The sequence below is a fragment of the Bombus terrestris genome, chromosome 14, assembly GCF_910591885.1.
Source record: "Bombus terrestris chromosome 14, iyBomTerr1.2, whole genome shotgun sequence".
Lineage (NCBI taxonomy): Eukaryota > Metazoa > Arthropoda > Insecta > Hymenoptera > Apidae > Bombus > Bombus terrestris.
Window position 1 is genome coordinate 2,431,651 of NC_063282.1, and position 20,728 is coordinate 2,452,378.

The window sequence follows — 20,728 nt, forward strand, 5'->3', positions numbered from 1 at the left end:
CACCTCCTCCAAAAGGAATCTCGGCCTCGTTCGCCAGACGTTTCAGGGCTGAAGATAAGTTTTCCTGCGCGATCGAGCTTAAGAGGTTTGCTTGGTAATCGACAGTGGAAACGGTTGTTGAACAATGAACGCCAGAATCGATACAGAATATCGTGGGCGAAGAATCACGGGCCACGTCAATGGCCGTTCAGCAGAATCGCATCTCCACGGTGTATTCTTCGGCAGTTTCTTGTGGTTTTGAACAACCCTCGAGAGAATTCGAGTTAGGCGTTTACGATACTTTATTTTTGTTTTATCTGTCTGTGGTACATACAGGATGGTCCCTGCAATGAAAATTGCTTTAATAACATTATAAATTCCGTTTACAAATTACAAAGGAAATTGGTACGAATTAATACTGTACACTGCACCGTGAAACGTGTTATTTTTAAGTTTTCTTTCTTATGATCTGTTTCAGCATATAGACTTTATAATTATCCGTGTGTTTTCTTGTTAAGCATACATTTTGGCAGTCTTAGCTATGCAAAATTGTCATTCGTGGTACAATTAAATTGGAGGAAAAAGCGGTGGATTGTTTAAAGAAAAAGTTATTCGATGATATATTTCATTTTTTTTTTTTTTTTTTTTTTTTTTTTTACGGAATTGAATTTGGAAATTACGGAATATATCCACAATTTTGTCTGATGTATTTATAAATATCGGTGTTGGTCTAATTTATTGGTGGAGAAGTTTCGAACTTTTTAAGCTTATCGCTGTTGTTTTCTCTTGTTCTCTAAAATTAGTGACGATTGAGATTAATTAAAATAGAACATCATATAAAAATGATTTTTAGATTAATGTACATACGATGTTAATGAAATATGTATTAGGAATAAGAGTCTGTGAAATTATTTGTTTAAATACGCAAGATATTTCATTCGCCATAAATTCTTGAATATCTGCTAAAAATATGGGAAAATGTTTAACAATGAAATCGCGCGGGTTAGATGATGAAACACGTATAATAATATCAAAATTATCATTTTATGAAAATTCTTAAATGAGCAGCCATCTTATTCTTTCGAGTCGTATAATTTTGCTTCAGAGACTTTTCACATCTTCATAAACGTCAAAAATATTCAAGATATTCACGAACAATAAAACATCTTGCATTTATCTAACGCTATACTTATTTGAAGCAACGACGTATCTACCACAGTGATTAAAATAAACGCGAATTTAATCAAATAACCAACGAATACGATTAAACTTTACGATGACCATTTCGGAAACATTGAATTAACTAATTTACTTAAAAGATAGAAAACACTGCCGTTCTTTTACAAAATAAAAACGTTTCTATAAATTCTGAAGAAACGGTAGATTACGAAAGCACGCGACAGAAACTAATGCCCGATGTAAAGGAACAGGACGAAACAGCATACAATAATCTCCATTAAACGATGTGAATATATTATATTTTCGTAAGAAATTCGCAGAAATATGCATAGCGTATTAATCGTACGACATATGGTATAACGTGTGTACATATAATGACGTTAGATTACATTGTGTACTTAAGATAAATAATCCTTACACGATATAATGAACGATTCAAAAGAGTTTTCCGTGGTACTAGATTCGAATTGCACACGATGTGTATTACGACGCGTAACACGTGTCCGAGTCGAAACGGATTGGATCGAATCGAAACGAATTGAGTCGAATTGGAACTGATATTATTCAGAACTCATCCAAAACTCGGAACTCGAAACGACGACGAAGCGGAAGCGCGTACTCGTAGCGGAGCCCGTTTCAGAAGATCCGTTCGTTTCGCGCCGTTTCGCCCGCTCTCTCGTCTAGTCCTCTTAGATCGATTAAATTTTCACCGTGTCCGTGCCTTTTCGTTCGTAGCCTTGCTTTTCTAAAATCCTCGGATAAATTAGATCGAGCTCGCTCAGGTGGAATTCATTTATTCCGAGAGAAAGGGAGCGGCCCTTCGAAAAGAAGGAAACGAAGGATGAAGAGGCTGAAGAGGAGAGACAGAGAAATAGAGAGCGATAGACGCACGAGGTGAAAGTTTAACCAATTAATATCGATACACGATACTTTTCGCGTCTCGGTTCGCCGTCGTGCGAATCGATCGAAACTTAGCCAGATCAAGGACCACGTCCTCAGAATAGCTCGAGTAGTCAATTCGAGAGCCGCGGAGATTAGAGAGACAAAGAAAGCCGGGCTGAAACGTGCCACTCGTTCGTTTGCATGCCAAACGGGAAAGTTACCGCGAACAGGTAACCGCGAGGAATTAGATTGTTGAATAATTTGCTCCGGCTACTTTGATTTCGCTTCGCGCCAGTCGTGCTCCTCCTTCCGAGACTTTGCTGCTTTCCTGGCACCTTCCTCTTCCAGGATTTCATCCAAATCGCTCCGCCAACGCCTGATTTCTCTTTCTCCTCTTGTCCTTCTTCTCTTGCTCATCGTAATTCCTTCTCATTCGTCATACGTCTTTCCTATCCTTTCTTTAACTCCTTCCTCTTCTTATTTTCTGCCTTTTTTTTAACGTTTTTCTTCTTTTACGTGTATGTATTTCTCGTCTTTCTGTATTTTTTCTTTTTTTTATTTTAGTTTGTCTGCTTCGTTCTTTTGGTTTTATTATTCGTTTCGCTGGTTTAACTTGAAACGCGGCTAAAACGTTTTCCGCTTCTCCTGCTCGCTTCGGATGGTACTCGCTCAGATGCTTCCTCGCCTCTTCTCCTTCTCCTTCTCCCCTGCGGTTCTACGTCCTGATTACATGATTATGCATTTGCCTCTCTCGGCCCAGGGATTGTTCTTCTTGTCGGGCGCGTGTATCAGTGGGTCAGTCTTCTCATTCTCTTCCACATACTCCCTCATCCTGGAAGCAAGCAGATCGTCTACTAGATCAAATTTTCTTTTGATTCAGTTCTGTTCGTTCGGTTATATTTTCGACTATCGTTGAAGGTGGAATCTCTTACGAGAATGTTGAATGGTTCTAAGAATCGAAAAAACGAAATATTTATTAATGATTGAATGTATAAAATTAAAAACGAAAGAGCGTAAAATAACGAAGAAATATTAACAATTTGCAACCTCTGATCGAATGGTTTCGAATAAAAAGGCAAATTATGTTGTACTAAGCTAACTGAACTGAAGCTAAAACACAGTTCAATACAGAAATTCTTACGAAGAAGGAAGAAATTAAAAAGAATCGATTGGAAAAAGCTGCGGACAATTGTTTATATTAAAATTATGTTACGATGTATTATATATTTAATAAAGATATTTCTAACATGTTTATGATTGTCGATTTAACTGCCAATTACTTGTTGGTTACGTACACGTTCAGTGATCAATAATATTCCCATATCACCATTACATAATTCTTACATTATCATTATGCAACAGTTACATTATCAATGCATATTGGTTACGACTCTACCTATTGATTGTATATCAATTTTAATAAATTTCGTTACGAATTATATCCTGAAAAATTACTAGTTTTGTAATATCAATTTTAAAAGAAATTTCAATTAAAAGACTATATAAAACATTAATTAATTCGAATATCTCATTCGAAATATATTTGATCTAATAAGTATTTAAAATATGTGCGATATTTTCAGGAAAGAACGAAATCCAAATGAATTTCCAGGTGTCTGTGGAGACACGTTGACGAGATATAATACAGGATCGTTGTAAACGTAACAAGGTTGCAAGCGATGCAAGGAAAAGTGCAGCGAGGAACGAATAGTTGGTCGTTTCGCCGAGAAGGCTCGGTGAAAGGGACTCGCGGCCAGTCTGGCCGATTTTGCGTTCAAGGAGAATTCTGTGTTCCGAAGGTTCGCGACTGCTCAATCGCGATCGACCAATTTTTCCGATTTTCTCGCTAAATACCTTTAGATAAAGCAACTTCAACAAATTCTAGTTCAATTCGTGCAACTATACTTTATAACGTCAGCCTAATCAATTCTCTTTAAAATAAAAAGAATCAGAGAAACATTAAGCCTTTGCAAAAGGCTAAAAGGTATTGCAGTAGGTGGGTATCTAAAAATTGCAATGTGGAACAATCTAAACTGATTCTTATAGGCGCGTTACAAATATTGGTTTAGAAATTATTTATTGCAAATTATTTTTTAAATTTGTCTTTATTCGGAATTTATCTATCGCAACGATATCTTAGAAATTTTCCTTAACTTTCTGATAACGTCTTCTGCAATAGTTTCAGATTTCTTGATTAAAATGAATTTATAACACTTTCTATTGCGCTCTGTTGTTTGCACTGATCCCCAGATATCCAACGTTATCTTGGATCTATCTGATCGCAAAGAATAAGTTGAAAGGATACGGCACAAATTCTTCAGCTATGTCGTTGAGTAAAGCAGGTCGTCCTATGTCTACATGCAATCGCAACTATAATTCCAGCACGATTTTTTCAAGTTGATGAGCCACAGGGGGAAAGATTTGAATTATGTATCTGGTATCGAGATACACTAGGGATTAATGGTAATGGAACTATTTTAGTTGAATATGCAGGTCACTGTACAGGATTTATTCTGAATTATGAAAAATTAATCTTAAAACTAGGTATCATTCTTTTAAATAGTCAATAATATAATTGATTAACGGTAGTAAATAATTTTTGTACGTATTGTAATTTCTACTTTAATTTACTTAACTCTGTGGTATGCTTATTATTATTTTTAACATTATATGTGGTATGCTGTGTATGTTAAAACATTCAAGCAAAGCTGTTAATGAATCGGTCGTATTAGTTGGTAGTATCAGTAAATCAGTAATAGTTATAATAATAAGGATCTCCTGTTCCAGTTAACCCACAGCTTAGCGGAAAATGCGAGAAAATTATAAGCTTTCACTTATCGCTCTTTATTAGAAACGAATGTGGGTTAATGACCTGTTACTACTTACACAAGTAACTTTTCAATGCTTGTTTTAGAAAAGTGTTTTACGTTAAAATGTTATAATCATATTATTCAAGATTATTTAAAAATTGTCCAATTATATTAAATTTTATCAATTGCTTCCTAAGATAGGTGAATGAGATGGATGAATTATTATTATTTTCTATTTATTAAGATCTAAATATCTTACCAAGCACACCATTCTATTACACTTAAAGGACTCGTTCATTATGATAGAAAATAATTTCTACAACTTTCACAACATAGTTTCTAGACTTCCACATGCATCCAAACCCTATAATATAAACTATATTATCAACTTCAACGTATCAAGTTTGGAGACATTAAATTCTATGTAAAAGCTCGTTTAACTCTCGGGCAGCAAAGACTGGGTCAATACTGACTCATATAGATATTTCATGTTTATTAGGTACTTTCTATATTACATTTACGTATTCTGTTCTATTAAACTGTTAGGTTGAGTAATACATTCATTCACGTTTCCTTAAAAGAACGTCGAACGTTATTCGTATAAAATCTACCTAATTAAAGAGTAACTTTTCCATTCTATTTCTTTATTTTATACCTTTTATGAAAAAGATTCAAATACGTTTCTTTTCACATTCTTTAAACAGTTTTTATAATATTTTTCGAAATTAGACTAGTATTAATAATTTATTTAATTTTCAGCCTCATAGCCTAGGAAATGTAAACTTGGTTTACATAATCTTCTACTCAACACACATACCCGTACAATTATTCACTCGTCTCTCTCATTCTTCCATAACTCCATTCATATCATTTATCCACCTAACTCTATTCAGATGACTCTATTTCGAACGCTTACTCCTTATTCTAGCCTTTGCTACTCTCTTTAGAACTATCCTAATCCCCCCATTTATCCTCTACTTCATTGCATCTACTTTTCTTTTCTCCCGCCCTCGTCCTTTTCCTTCCTCATTCCTACAATGCTGCTCCTTTCCACCATTCCACCGCACGTTGCTCCCTTCTATCGTATAGAACTTTTTCCACGCTTAAATTTACTGTTTGCACACCTGTATAGTTCTCTACTAAGTGTTTTATCGTTATATATATATTCCTTCTGTATATCCTACACAGGCTGTCCTGCTCCTTTCTCCAATACCTATTTTCTTCTTCCATATTTTCACATCTTGCTCTTAACATAAGGTTCTAGCTTCCCCTTGTATCAACCTCCATAAAATGGGATGCTTACCACCGTATAAATACCTGTACAATATATGATACCTAAAGTTTCTTATTTTACTGTACTGCGACTGTCTTTGGTTCAGTATCTCCCAGCAAAAAAAGAAGAATAAATACTTGTTTACAATGCATCTTACAATAGCAAGTAGCAAATTAGAATTCGAAACATTTAGGGTGTTAATTTCTTTTTGAAGTTTATTATTTTCTCAATCAATCAGAACTTCATTATATCGACAAAAATGGTGAGTGTTAAATTCAGGCCCTTAGTGTTTATAGTCGACTACATTGCCCATGTAAATTTCCTATAGTAAGTCACTGTATGTAACTCTAATAGCGACTATGATATGCAATATAATTATTCCTACTTGATAAAGCTAATACACGATACAAAACCAACTTTTCCTATGTACCACAAGAGCAAAGTTTCACAAGCATAATGCTTCGCGAAAGTATCCGGAATGTTTGCGATAGAAAAGTTTTACGAACACAGTCAGCTTTCTATATTGTACATTAACTTTTTACTAAATACATGTTAGTAGTAGTAGCACCTTGTAAATTCTACATCAATTTTCAGATTCGTTTCAAATTTCACGAATAATGAAAATCATTCACAGTCGTATCTCGCTACAATACAAATGAAATTTGTGAAGACGTTTTATATAATACACATAATACAGTGGCTACAAAACTATTATTATTATTATAGGAATTATATACTGATTAATTAACTCCAAGCATATTAAATTTCTATAAAAATTTCGTAGGACCTCATGAAAAATCATTTTATTAGAAACTAAGGATATGTGTAAAGACTTTTTGTATATACCGTCTGTATGTAAAAATTTGCTATGGCAAGCGTTCGAATAGTTTTACGAGTCGCTGTATACAATATACGTTGTATGTTGGCACGGAAAATACTGTTTCTTCCAAGGAATTTCAAAGCGCGCGAAGGGAAAAAGCGCACCACGTTTGAAAGAGGAGAATGTCCGGCGTTAAGTGCAAGACGGTGAGCGAGAGATTAGCTCGATCGGTAAGAGAGGAAGAAAAAAATGGGAGGTACCTTTCACTCGGGCACTCTCCGAGTAGCAGACCGCGGAAACTTTTTGCTTTCGCGTACGATTCCCCTCGAAAACCGCAACGAGCAACGTCGTTGCTCGAATGCGGTTCCGCGTTCGTTCCGCAACGCTGTGCAACTTCCCATATGTTATCGAACACTGAACGTGTGTCTCATTAGGTGCGCGTCGCCATTACAGCCTCTAAACCTCAGAGGAACATTGGACTAATTGTGTGCGTCCACTCAAACGAACCAAGATTGATATATAAACAAGATTATCCTTGTTTACCTATTTGTCGATTTGCTTGAGATCTTTTTAATTAAAATAGCGGTCTATGTTATTGTACTAGAGTGTAACATATCCGATTGGTGATGTAATATGGTTTTTTCGATCCTTTACTGACTTTACGATCGTTAATGTAACATACATCGTAGAAGTTACACGTCAACAGCCATTTAGGTAAAAATTTATTGTCATTAAAAGGAATCATTGGCATATTTCAAACATATAAATAAATAAAGAATATTTTCTACTAGCTGCTGCTACTGGCAAGGCAAAGATATAGCGCAAGATCGTGGGTATTGTCCAATAGGTGGTAGACTACGGATTTTGATATATTTATGAGAAATTTGAGGATGCAAATGTACACAGAATACACATAATACGGATATTGTATAGAACACGCTGCGCTTAAGCTCCGTTCTTCGTAACTGTGCCTATAAAGATGTAAATTTGCATAAATATCTGCTAGTAGTAAATATAAAAGCAGAATGAATTTATAATACAGTTCAGTATGTATCCATTCAGTTGTAACATACACGTAAAACCTCCTCTCTCTTTAATAAAATTTTTCCAATCCGAGGCAGTCTCCTTCAACTAACATAATATAAGAATCAGAAGATCAACAAAGATGGATCTACATATCACATTTTCTCCTGTGGTTTTCACATCTTTTTACATCTTCGTTCATGACGTGGGACTATCCGAAAATTACGCCTTTCTATCGTATTAGGGAAGATAGTTAACATGTAAAACTCCTACAACTTTGATACAATTAATTCGTTCGTATGAGCCAGCTGGTATGTAAGTACGCACAGTGCGAGCGTCTAAAAGTGATCAGTCCACGAATATGCGATTAACAGATACTCCACGTCCAAGGAGATCCTGTCCCAATGTGTAATATGGGAACGTCGGTGTAATTTAACCTTGACTGTCGATTACTAGCAGCATGTTGCGGCACGCCGCGCCACACCACACCGATTACGTCGTCATCTACACTATTCTACACGTCTCGCGTTTCTCGATTCGTCTAGGAAGCGGCTTCTACGATCACTTTGTCCGAACGATTTTTATACGACACCGCGACGATTGTTTCGTTCGACTTGGTTCAACATGACTCGATCAATACTGCGTCGTTCGATTTGTTTTTTTAACCACCGTCTGAGTTGCTACTTTATCACAATATAATATCTCAAGTATCATGAACAACCCAGAGGTTGCAATAAAAACCAATACATGGAAAAAGCAAATAAATAGAAAAACTGTACTTTTTTTTTTAAAAGCAAATATAAATTATATGAACAGCTTTTATTCTCGAGCATGGAAGAAGTAAATATACGGTTCTTCCAAATGTAAGCAATCGGAAATTTCTTACATATTTACAAAGAATTCGGTAATTGTGAGAAGAGTAACTGTATGTGAAAATAAGTCAAAAATATAGAACAATTTTCGTTGATTATAGCAGGCTTTATTTTTCCAAGAAAAATCAATGTAAAAGTGTCTCATCACGAAATCTTAAAACAGATAGATTTGATACCTTGTCTTTTAAATAATCACAGAATTGTTAATTACCTCTTTATGATGATATTGTTTTATTTCTAAAACTAATTGCATTTGTTTTGAAAACAAATAAATCTTTATAATTTGGAATGGATAACTATACGTGTAAGACAGCACTAATAGGTACTAGCTCAGCATCGAGATAAAGAAACACGATAGTTCGAGAAGAGAAATTGATGAAGAGAATTGATGAAGAGAAAATGATTAAGAAAAATCTTAGGATCGGATAACAGTATGTAATTTATGAACGAAAGATTCTAGACGTTTGATATTAAACTATAAAGTATTAATATGTTACAAGAATGAATTTCCAAAATGAAGAGAATTGATTAAGGATCAAGTAGTACTCATAGCAGCTGATCGATTCTGAATTCATTACACCAGAATTACTAATATTGATTTGACCTAATATCCTCGTATAATGTAAAATAACATTAAAAATAGTATTCGTCGATAACCGCCTAGCTTTTTTGTGCAAATTTGGAATTCTAAGATTAATTAGCGCAGAAAATGACAAATTAACGCATGGAATAATATTGAAAATTCCTTTCTTATCTCAGCTTAATTTTATACAGATAACAGTTTCCATTCTAATATCAAAATTCGTCACAATACAAATACTCTTTCCACACAAGCGCTATAACTTATTTATCCAATTTACTTTCCATTTTTCATTAGATATATATTACTAACTTTCAACCTGTTGATCGTTAAATCAATTTTTCTGGCTGCTAACGACTCGACAGATACGCCCAAGTGATCTGACAAAAGCAAGTTGACGAACAAACAAAAAAAGCATTCATATTCTCGGTAGTTTCAATGATAATGTCGATACGAAATATTCCAAGCTTTTGTGTTTACTATTGCAAGGTTTTCTGCTGCAAAAGTCTTCATAATCGTTTTCTTGACCATTCAAGCTCTTTTGATTAATTATCAAAGTCAGTAAAATACCAACAAAATTGTCCGTCTCGTCCAGCTTCTGAAGTTTTTCGAGGACTTTGGAATACGCCATATGAATTTTAAGAAGGAAACAGTTTTTACATGGAAGCAAGCATGAATTCGAATAAACGAATATGTGCAAGAATGTGAAAGAAGCTCGATAAAAAGATTCAAAGTATTCAAAACGATTTGTTATAAATGGTATATAGATACTATGACATATTAAAATAATAGTAAATTTAAGAAATATGATTAAAACGATTACAATGCCACGTTAACAATTTCTTGTGATAACTATGGTAATTTTTCCTAAATAGTATGAATAATCGTTATTTGCCTTTTGTACTGTGAATACCTTTTTTAAACATTGAAGACAAACGAGAAAAAGAATTGAAAGAAAGAGGATCTCGGATCAATTATTGTAAAACGTATTGTATTGCATATAATTAGTAGATTTTCGAATGTGTGAACTGAATTTTACAAGATCAGAAAATAAAAATGATTTGCTCCTCACAATCTTCATCACACTGTTTATGTATTACACGATGTATGTATGTATTATGAATACCTTCGTAGCTAAAAATAACTTCGAAAGAAATGCTAAATATAACACAAAATCACTTGGGTCATTTGAATGGAACATTGTTTACTGGGTGCTGTTCTAGATTAATCATTCTTCAATTTAAATAAAAATTAATTTAACACATACAGTTTCCTTAAATATCGTGTCACATCATTATATATCATATGTTTACTAAATTTGACTGTGATAGAGCCATTTGAAGTACAACTAATCTTCCAAATAATATCATAAAATTCATATCAAATGCAAATAGGAATGTGGTTTTAACTATTAAAACTTCTCCACTAATATTCTGTGCAATTTGTAGAAAATCCTCATACGATTCACTTTTCCCAGTGTAAAATGATTCTGTATTTTTTAATACATTATTTATTTAAAAAGTTCGGTATGTTTGCTAAATTGTAGCTTGGAGAATGGTACAAAGATGTTACTCTGCGCGTCTTGTATAAAAATGTCTAAATCCTGAATCCTTTTTAACTTGATCTATGCAACCTATCAAAAAATAATGAATCATTTCACAGGACATTCTTTCTATGATACCCAGAAGATAAAGAAAATGCAAGATGAACTATTCAGCCTAGAAAATGCGGCATAATAAGTAAACAAGAAATAATCAAATATATAAAAAAGTCGTTGAAAGGACGGAACAGTCCATCGGGCAAATTGAACAAAATTTCAACCTATTACTCGAACAACGATAAAACAAGAAATGAGGTGAAACAGGGCAGCTACTTATACCGACCAATAAATTTTTACGATAACAAAGATAGATAGGAAACAACATCATGCGTTAATCAGTGTATCAAACGAAACAAAAAGCAAAATGAAAAGACACAAATGAAATTTCAAGAATAATTGACGAATATAGGATGAGATAGATGGGGTTGTTGGACGTGTAACACGAAACTTTCCGTGGACCATCCTCGTCGTATCGTTGTCTACTAAATAAGGTGAAACAATAGAACCGTAAAAAGGAAGCGGAAGTAAGAAAAAATTGGAGAAACAACCGACGAAGATGGGGCGAAAAAGAGGGGTTAATGGACTTACGCGACAATACTCTTCGAAAGGGGCCACCGTTCCATATCAGCTTGGTACTTCATGTTCTCGATCTGCTTCTTCAATGCGTCCTTGTCCATGTTAGCTAGTACACTGGGATCCATGGTTATAGCCGCGCCTCCCTTTTGCCAGATAAGAACCGAATAGCGCTTGCGCCTCTACGAAAAATCAATAGAACCGACTATGTATGGGGACTCCTGTTATTGGAACACCAAACCTACGTCACACACTGGCAACAGGAAATTCGATTCTGCGAGGAAAAGTGCACGAACTTTTCCCTCGTTGCGACCTCCGCGAGATGACAATGGATCTTGTTCTGTTCCTCGTACACACGTGATATTCGAGCCGTACGTAACATGGATCGAAGCGTTATATAGCTATTTAGCCATTATTTCACTAATCGTTACCTTATAGATCATTATACCGAAGACACTTGATACTTTGATGCAGCAGGATTCAAGGACATGGTCTTGGATTTCTTGGAACTGCGTAAACAAATGGTTTGTCATAGGTTTGGATAATTGGTACAACGTCGCTTATAAAAGAGAAGATGGTTTTCTTTCATATAGATTTGTATTTTTATGTATCTTGCTCTAGGTAGAGGGATGCTATCACTACAGTTGGGGAATCATAAATTATTCAATAATTACTTTTTACTGAGTATTTACAGAATGTCCCATAAGGAGTGGTACAATAAATAGCAGGGCGATATTATATCTAAAAACGAATAAAATGTGTAGAATAAAATATTTTAATACGACGCTTCGTTAGAATTATAGTTTCGATTAACTATAAAATTTGCAAGAATAAGAATTTGAAATATTAAATCTCCGCGAATTATGATCTTTCAATTACTAATACCTACAAAAAAACTAAAAAAATAATAATTATTTTTTTCTCAATACTTGTTTTTCCATTCGTTGATGAGCTGTTTTTAAGTACTTTCAATCAAGAACCCTTTGACGCTTCCAACGGAAGCAACGAAGCTTGAATCTTAACGAGGAACACATGGAACAAGCACAATGCGCGTACCCATAATAAATTTCTAATGCTCTCTTCTCTTTTTACGGTTTGCATACTTATTCTTGCGGTAATGACCATTAGGCAGAGAAAAACCATAAATGAATTAAATTTGAACGTTCGAACAATAAAGTAAAAATACGGTAATAACGAGATGATAGTTTATTCTTAATGACATATTTATTTGTTTAACATCTCTCCCCCTGAAAATATTTATTGCTTTACGCAAAAATTAATTTCGATATTTCTTTACCTTCAAAAATATTAATACGAACTATAACACCGTCAGATTTGAAAGACAAACACTGAATGGAGCAGTCTATTCATGAAAAAGTCGACTCGTTGCTTTACTTACACACCGATCAAGATTATTGTATCATGTATCGTAATTATCGAATTCATGGGTACATTCCACATAAAATAACCACTGTGGCTTCGTTCTTCGACGTTTCATAATTTGCCCTTTCAAGTTTAAATTGTCTACGTTACCTTAAGTCTTATATCATCCTAAATGTTAAAATACTCTATTTCCCTTTTCATATGCTATGTGCAAAGTATCCGAAAAGGTCGGGACAAAAGTTATACTATATGTTAATGAGGTCAAGTAGATAAAAAAGTTCATATAAACTTACGTCCTAAAATGCTTTATTGAAGAGTTATATGCGTTCAAAAATTTGTATTAGTTATTTTAACAGTTACAGTAAACGAGGAATCAAAATTTCCTGCTTCTGCAAAAATGCAGAATCCCAATCGTCGAACTAATAATTGTTGAACTTTTTCGAATATTCCTGCTGTTGTAGAAATATGGAATACTAAGTGCATTCAATGCATGCTAATTGCGATTCTGTATAACGAGTTTTAAGAGTAACCTCCTGAAAATCTTTGAACACTTATAACTCTTCGATAAAACATTTACAAGTATAAGTTTATATGAACCTTTTAGTTTTGTCCTAATCTTTTCAGGCATCCTGTATGTATCAACTACTTTTAGTAAAAACCATTATTTCATGGTACTTGCAAGAACTGCAAAGAGAAACAAAATCACTAAATAAATTCATTGTTTTATTCTAAATAATGTTAGACGCAAATGTACGAGCACTACAATGTATGCTTAGAAGATAATTCCATTCGTGTTTCTGTTGATTGTACGAACTGTACCGACTATGTACTTTATTTGTCATAAAATCTTCCAAGAAATTACTTTCACAATGTCAAGCCAGAACATGCTCGCAAACAGGCTTGAAATAGTTAAAAGACATTTAAGTCCATCGTATGCATGTTCACATAACGTTGTACAATTGTAGAAATTTGTAGAAAATTGTAGAATATTGTAGAAATAGCAAAATTTCCTAATTATATTTAAATGAATTTACTTGGAAGAGAGACTAACTCAAAATATACGAAATTTATTTATTTGCGAACAAAATTAAGTTATCAAGCTGCTATTAATCAAAAATAAAATCGCGATAACGTCACCTTTAATAGAAATTTAGGTGATCATATATGCTAGAGCTATCTCATTTTGGCACAACTTCTTGAAGTTTCAAAAATAAAACAAAGTACTACATTGATTCTAGAATTTACGATATTTCGAGTTTCAGTATCTTATTAGTTACTAAAACTACATATATCTAAATGTATGTGTACATTAACTACAACCCATTCCTAAATTAGAAAGATCGAATTAAACAATATTCACGAATGGATGATTATATTTCATATTATAAAAAGTTATCATAATTAAAAATAAAGATTTCTACTGCTCAAGGCTACTCCTCCCCGCACGCCAAAAATAATCTCCATTTTAGCGATCCTATCATATGAGTTGATTTTTGTCACATCTATACTATAAATATCGGTGCTAGTGTTTCTATTGCTATTTATTTCCTCCTATATTTTAAGTTACGATAATAATCATAGTTTACATTTCATTCTACCTTTCTATTTATTGTGAAATACCCTGCATATAATTGTTAATTACATTTTTTATATTTACGACTTATTTTTTCATGAAGAACCAGTTTTCTACCGACATTGTACTTATTTAGTAATCTATATTGCCTATATGTACGTATACGAATTACAATATGTAGCAAACAAAATTTCCAAATCGATTCTGTGCAGTGAAAAGTCTGATACAACAAACAAATTTCGCACGTGTTTCTTTATACTTCATAGAAATCTTTTATATTATAGAATTTATATCTTTTTAAACAAATCCAAACTATAGAGTATGCTCCAAAATATGGTAGTACTATCGAGCAGAGATAATAAACCGAAAATAAAAAATACAATTTTTAAAAATATCTAAGGTTTCGTTTTTGAGAAAATCAATTTTGAAAATGTATCGAGTAGAGTATATGTCTAGATGATGACTCGATGAACCATTTAGATTGATGAAACATTTTGTCTTATTCAATATTTTTGTTAGCTTACGTTGATAAGATAATAGATTGTAAAGAAAGAATGTAAACCAAGATTCATCACGTCATTACTTATGAGTTAAACGCACGTATAGTTGTTACGTTTTCAAAATCTCCAAGTCAGTCTCCTTGAAAACGAAGCTTTATATACAAAAATTTTATTCTTCTTATGCTTTTTATTCCTTTTTATGGAGAATCACATCCTGCTTTTCGTGGGACATCCTGTATAAATTACACAGTAATCCGTTTAAAATATGTTGTATGCACCATATCCAATTTTAAGTGCAGGAAACAAACATTCAATGTTCCTGCAACATAAACGCTCGTACAATTTACCACTTTCCCCAGAATCCTGATTTTCATCTTTATAATACGATATTACACGTTTTATCTAGTTTGACATATTATTTGATTAACGATCAGTAATCAAACATGTTATTTCCAACGAATGAAGCCTTTATCAGGTACAAAAATTACAAACGTTTGCGGTCTATGACTAATATAATGTATTAACGGCGAAAAACTTCGCAACTCGAGAGAACAAAATCTGCTATAACCATTTGCCTCGACGTTCACTTCAGTCTCGAGAAATGTCTCTTAAAATGCAAGGCACGTATGTATAGCCAACCTACGCTAAAACTAAAACCAATGGTATCTGAAAAATCAGCACCGCAAAATGCAGTGGAAACTTTTCGGATACCATTTTGAAATAGCTTGGCGTACCAGCACCAACGTAATTAATACAGATAGATGCAAATATGAACAAATGCCGAGCGAAAATTCGGCGAAATAATTATTATCGCCGTATCTAGATTCGTTGTTTCGAAATCGTCCGCTCGCAGAATCGAATCGGTGTTTTCTCTTGACGATATTTTCGACAGGTATTCTCGATACTGGCACTTACCCAGTAAACAGAATTTCGGTGAAGAGAAGAAGTCACGTGCCACAGGAAGTCCGTCCGATAGTCGTGGTCGAATATTAGAGAGTAGCACTCACCTTGCCGGAGGTCGGAGAAGTTCTGAGATGCGCTGACTCTTGGCAGGTTTCTCGATTCGCTTACGGAAGCCTCAACAAAACTCGCCAATCTAATTTGCTGGTAATTTACGTGCCGATATTTTCAATCATTGTTGTCATAAGAATATTCCTCGACCAATGTTCCGTCCGCTTATAATCCGTGATGAATAAACTGACCGTGTTAACCTTCCTGCCGACCTGGATGGATCTTGATTCCGTTACAGACCTCCTATGGTACCGATGAAAGTAAGCTTTCTGTGAAAAAGAAATAATGTTCATTGTTTCTAAAAGTACAATATATCGTTGTTATATATGGATATTCGTAAGGATATAATATCGATGGTGGGAAATATTGTAATTTCTGATTAAAGTACGTTTGATGGTATAAAATAAGGTTTTGGGAAAAAGACAGAATTTAATGTATTAAAAGAATGTAAGCCGATATGAAATTATACTTTTGGTAACATTGAAGATTTGGAGGAAATTTCATTTAAATTTTGATTTCTGTTTTAAGTAAATATATATTTTAAAGGATAAAACGAACATATAAGACGATAGTATGTATGTAATTGTCATTGTTTACTGATAATATTAATTCAATTAGAGAGCAGTAAGTTCCGTTAAATGTAAGAAAGTTCATACCCTGGGGATCTCTAATCTGTTGCTTACATATTATATGTATATGCAGATCGTTATGTACGTAATGGTACATACGGATTATGATGTTTTCGTTGTTATCGGTGAATTTATTGTGGCTCTTTTTACAATGCTGCAAGAACAATAAAGAAATGGCATAATTTATATATTAATAAAACATGTTCTTCAAACAAAATTTGTCTATAAAATTGATGGATAAAATTTAATATGGAAATTGAAAGATCACATTTTTGAAAGATTTTCAAAAATTGATAATATCTTCTTGTACTCTTTGATTTTCTTCATAATGATATAATTGGACAATAGTTAGTAATAGTTAATAGTGAGCAACAGAGATTTAACAACAGTATATAACAATCTTCAAATGAGTCTACATAAAATCAGAAGAACAATATTATTTCATTTTGAACACTTTACAGAGATTAACAGCATGGATTCTCATTTGTATTGCAATTAATCCTAGTATTAACATATTTGCTACCTACTGTTAATCATTGCTGTATAGTGCAAGCTTCTTATTATATTTGCTAACAAGATTGGCAAAATCTACTTGTAAGGTATACTAGATTAGTTTACTTAATTTTTCCCATTTAATGTTTCCTAATAAAAAGAAAATACACAATTGGATTTGTAAAATATTAAATAATATATATATGTAAAAATTTGATATTAGAAATATACACATTGATTTTAGGCAAAATTTTTATTATTAATTGAAATTAATTAATCGAAACAGGCGATACAACATCATTATACAGCATTACAATTACAATACACAATAAATTAAAGTTAATATGAACGATGAATTAAAAATTCGAATATTATTGTAATTGAATTCTCAGTTCATTGAATTTCTCAGGAATTATTTACGATATCGTATATTTTAAAGTATTTACATTTTAACAAGTAGATCACTCGAGATTTAAATGAATACATTTGTTGTCTTCTAACTAAATTTCACGGATAGACGAAAACCGCTTAATACTAAAGGGAGAATTTCATTGGTGAATTACAGGGATTGATTTATTGACTGATGGTCGAGATTTATTACATAAAATTTGTATCGGTAGCTCAACATTGTAAGCAATGAAAAGAATAATCTATTTATTTCGTTATTACACTTGAACAAATGATAATAGATATGTAACTAATTTATGATTAATATTTATTATAATTAATTTAATTACACGTGGACCAAAGATTCCCTACTTCTTTAAGCGCAGTATCATTTTTGTCCGAAATAAAGTACGTATATTTCATTTACATACATTTACAAGAATTAAAATCAATCTAACAGATATTAATTTTTTTCTAATTATGGTACCATTAAACAGGTTAAAGAAACGACAGTTATGTATATGTTGTTGTATCGTCAAATTCGTTTAATTATTAACTTCATTCTCTGATATCTTTATTTTCCTTAGTCAAAGAATGTTAATGAGATAGATACTAGTATACTTACACAAGGAAAACTTTTAAATACCAGTTTATGATGTTTAATCACTAAAATTCAAATTTCACGATTTGACATATTGCGCCATATACGTATTCTACTGAAGCAGGAAATTTAAATCCTATAAATGAATCAAATATTTTACAATATTCAATAAAATGTAATAAAATAAATAGATATAAGGAAAAAAATTGAAATAAAAATAAAAAAGATTAATAGTAAAAATTCATATAATATATGTATTTTTCTGTATACATATTTTTTGGTAACATTTGTAAAAAAGTCAAGAAAAAATTGCATAATAAAAAAACAACATGTAGCAAATAAATGATAAATCATATTATCAATTAATTAATAATTCCAACATTCTTTACTGGAAGAAAATTTACTTTTTTAAATAAAAATATAAAAATGTTGATGTAATAATGTAATTATGATAATCTCACCTGTAAATTAATTTTAGATAAATATATAGAAATTTGTAAGTTTATTATTAACAATTTTTTATCTTTTTATTAATCTTTGTAAAAAAAATTATGTTTATCTTAAATTAGCAGTTGATTCTATTCGAAATATTTTAACACTATATATTTGGTAAAGGTACTGCTATTTATGCCTGAAACTTAAAGTTTTAAGTAGAAGCGAATATTAATAATTTATTACACCTGCATATACACATTTAATAGTACGTATTTAGTTAAAGTAACATATTAATGATTAAAATTCAAAACTAGTTAAATTTAATAGACAATATTATACTTCCTAACCTATATAACCTTAATTTATTCTACTTTACGTAGGATACATTCTGAAAAGAAATAATCAAATATCTTTCAAAATGAATAAATACTTGGATCTTGCAAAAACAGGTACCAGTTATGCCAAACATATGAATCGTTTAAGTAATCGAATATTTGGTGAAGTAACAAGAACGACTAATAAGAAGTCGATGAAAGTAGTGACATTATTTAGCGAAAAACCTATAAATAAGCGACCAGAAATTGTTAATTATTATCCACGGCATGTTGAATCTGATTTATTAATGAAACATCTTAGGGATTATGGATTATACAGAGATGAACATGCAGATTTTAAGGAAGAGTATGAACGTTTAAGAGAACTTCGTGGCAAAAAGAAATGGATTTCTCCACGATTTAGGAAGTAATAAGTTATTTGATTTGTTTAAATTCAGTGTATTAAATCAAACCGTATTTGTATAAAATGTATTTCATATAATACATGTGCTTACTTAAATACCAAATGTTATGTATAAATAATAATGTAAAGATACCAAAATACAAAATGAAAAAATAAGTATAATTTTTTAGAATATACAACAATAATATTAGAATAAGAAACAGCTTCAAAATTAAGTGGTAATAACAATTCAAAATCATCTATTTCTATTTGATCCTTATTTTGTTGTACTGTAACTTTATCAAATTGTTGTTGAATATTACACAATACTGATTTATTCATAGCACCATTCAAATTTCCTACAATTTGATTCTTATTTTTAGAACTTCCAATTTCTTTATATTTATAAATATTACTACTTGGTTCTTTTGCTACATCTAGATAAGACATTTTATAGTAGCCATCGGAGGAAGATGCATTTTTATTGTTAAAATTATTGGAAATAGATTGATATAACTTATTCCAAAAATAAGATTTGTTCATACTTTCTATAGGTACCTCTTGATACTTTATTGCTGTCCCAGTTTTATTATGTAAATGTATTTTTGTATTACCTGGCCAATAACTTATTCGTGAACCTAATTGTAAAAGATCTGAATGATTCCATAAACTATCATGTACATTAGTGTTTTCTTTAAATGTACACTGTTTTTCATTTAATTTGGTGTTATTTTCCCATTCTTCTGTGTCCTTGCTATTAAAAACTAAATCATCCATCCATGCCCTAATTGCAAAAGTTATACATTATAATTCAGTTTTAAATACATATGTGTCAAATTTTTATTTCTTTAATTTAAAATTTTATAAAAATTGTTGGTAAGTTTATTTTTGTATTTATACCTGAATGCGCCGACATCGATATATGTTGGAAGATCTCCACATTCTAAAGAAAAGTTTGTCCAAGATGCAATTCCAACAAGAGCTATCTCATGTTTTTTATTCTCACATACAACTGGAGAACCAGGATTACCAGCACAGGCTCTCATTTCATCCTTAAACTCAACCATTGTACAAAATACATTTGTGTAAGTTGTATTTGTTTTTATCATATATGTACACATTTTCCAGGAATTAAGAATTACTTCATAATATAGAACTGGCTTAGCTAGAACTTTTGAAGATGGTGCAATATAACTTTGCCATCCAAATATCAAACATAGTTTGTAATCATCATCATATTTGACAGGCACAATCTTAGGTAGGATTATTTTATTATGGCACATGTCAAATGGCTTAGTAAGTTTTAAAAGAGCTATGTTATGATCTCGATCAGGAAGAATAGAATAAGCTTCATATGTGGGATATATATATGTAGCTTTTACAGGTAATGTCTGTTTAGAGTCAGTTCC

The 20,728-nt window shown here is 32.1% G+C and overlaps 2 protein-coding genes and 2 long non-coding RNA genes across 4 annotated transcripts; 3 read left to right on the forward strand and 1 right to left on the reverse strand.

Moving 5' to 3' along the window:
* Positions 1–263: 263 nt before the first annotated feature.
* On the reverse strand, positions 264–16,118 carry LOC100651462 (guanine nucleotide-binding protein subunit gamma-e). Its single transcript, XM_003400443.4, has 3 exons — positions 15,963–16,118; positions 11,607–11,773; positions 264–2,872 (listed from the first exon to the last, which is right to left on the reverse strand). Exons 2-3 carry the CDS (start codon positions 11,717–11,719, stop codon positions 2,767–2,769), a joined length of 219 nt encoding a protein of 72 aa, XP_003400491.1. The 5' UTR covers positions 11,720–11,773; positions 15,963–16,118; the 3' UTR covers positions 264–2,766.
* On the forward strand, positions 7,307–7,984 carry LOC125386289. The gene is made up of 2 exons (XR_007226300.1): positions 7,307–7,657; positions 7,735–7,984. It is a non-coding gene; the product is annotated as an uncharacterized LOC125386289 (long non-coding RNA).
* Positions 11,764–12,264, forward strand: LOC125386287. The gene is made up of 2 exons (XR_007226298.1): positions 11,764–11,962; positions 12,030–12,264. It is a non-coding gene; the product is annotated as an uncharacterized LOC125386287 (long non-coding RNA).
* Positions 16,119–18,709: 2,591 nt separating the features above from the next.
* Positions 18,710–20,039, forward strand: LOC100651698 (28S ribosomal protein S33, mitochondrial). The gene is made up of 2 exons (XM_003400445.4): positions 18,710–18,867; positions 18,983–20,039. Exon 2 carries the CDS (start codon positions 19,021–19,023, stop codon positions 19,345–19,347), a length of 327 nt encoding a protein of 108 aa, XP_003400493.1. The 5' UTR covers positions 18,710–18,867; positions 18,983–19,020; the 3' UTR covers positions 19,348–20,039.
* Positions 20,040–20,728: the final 689 nt, after the last annotated feature.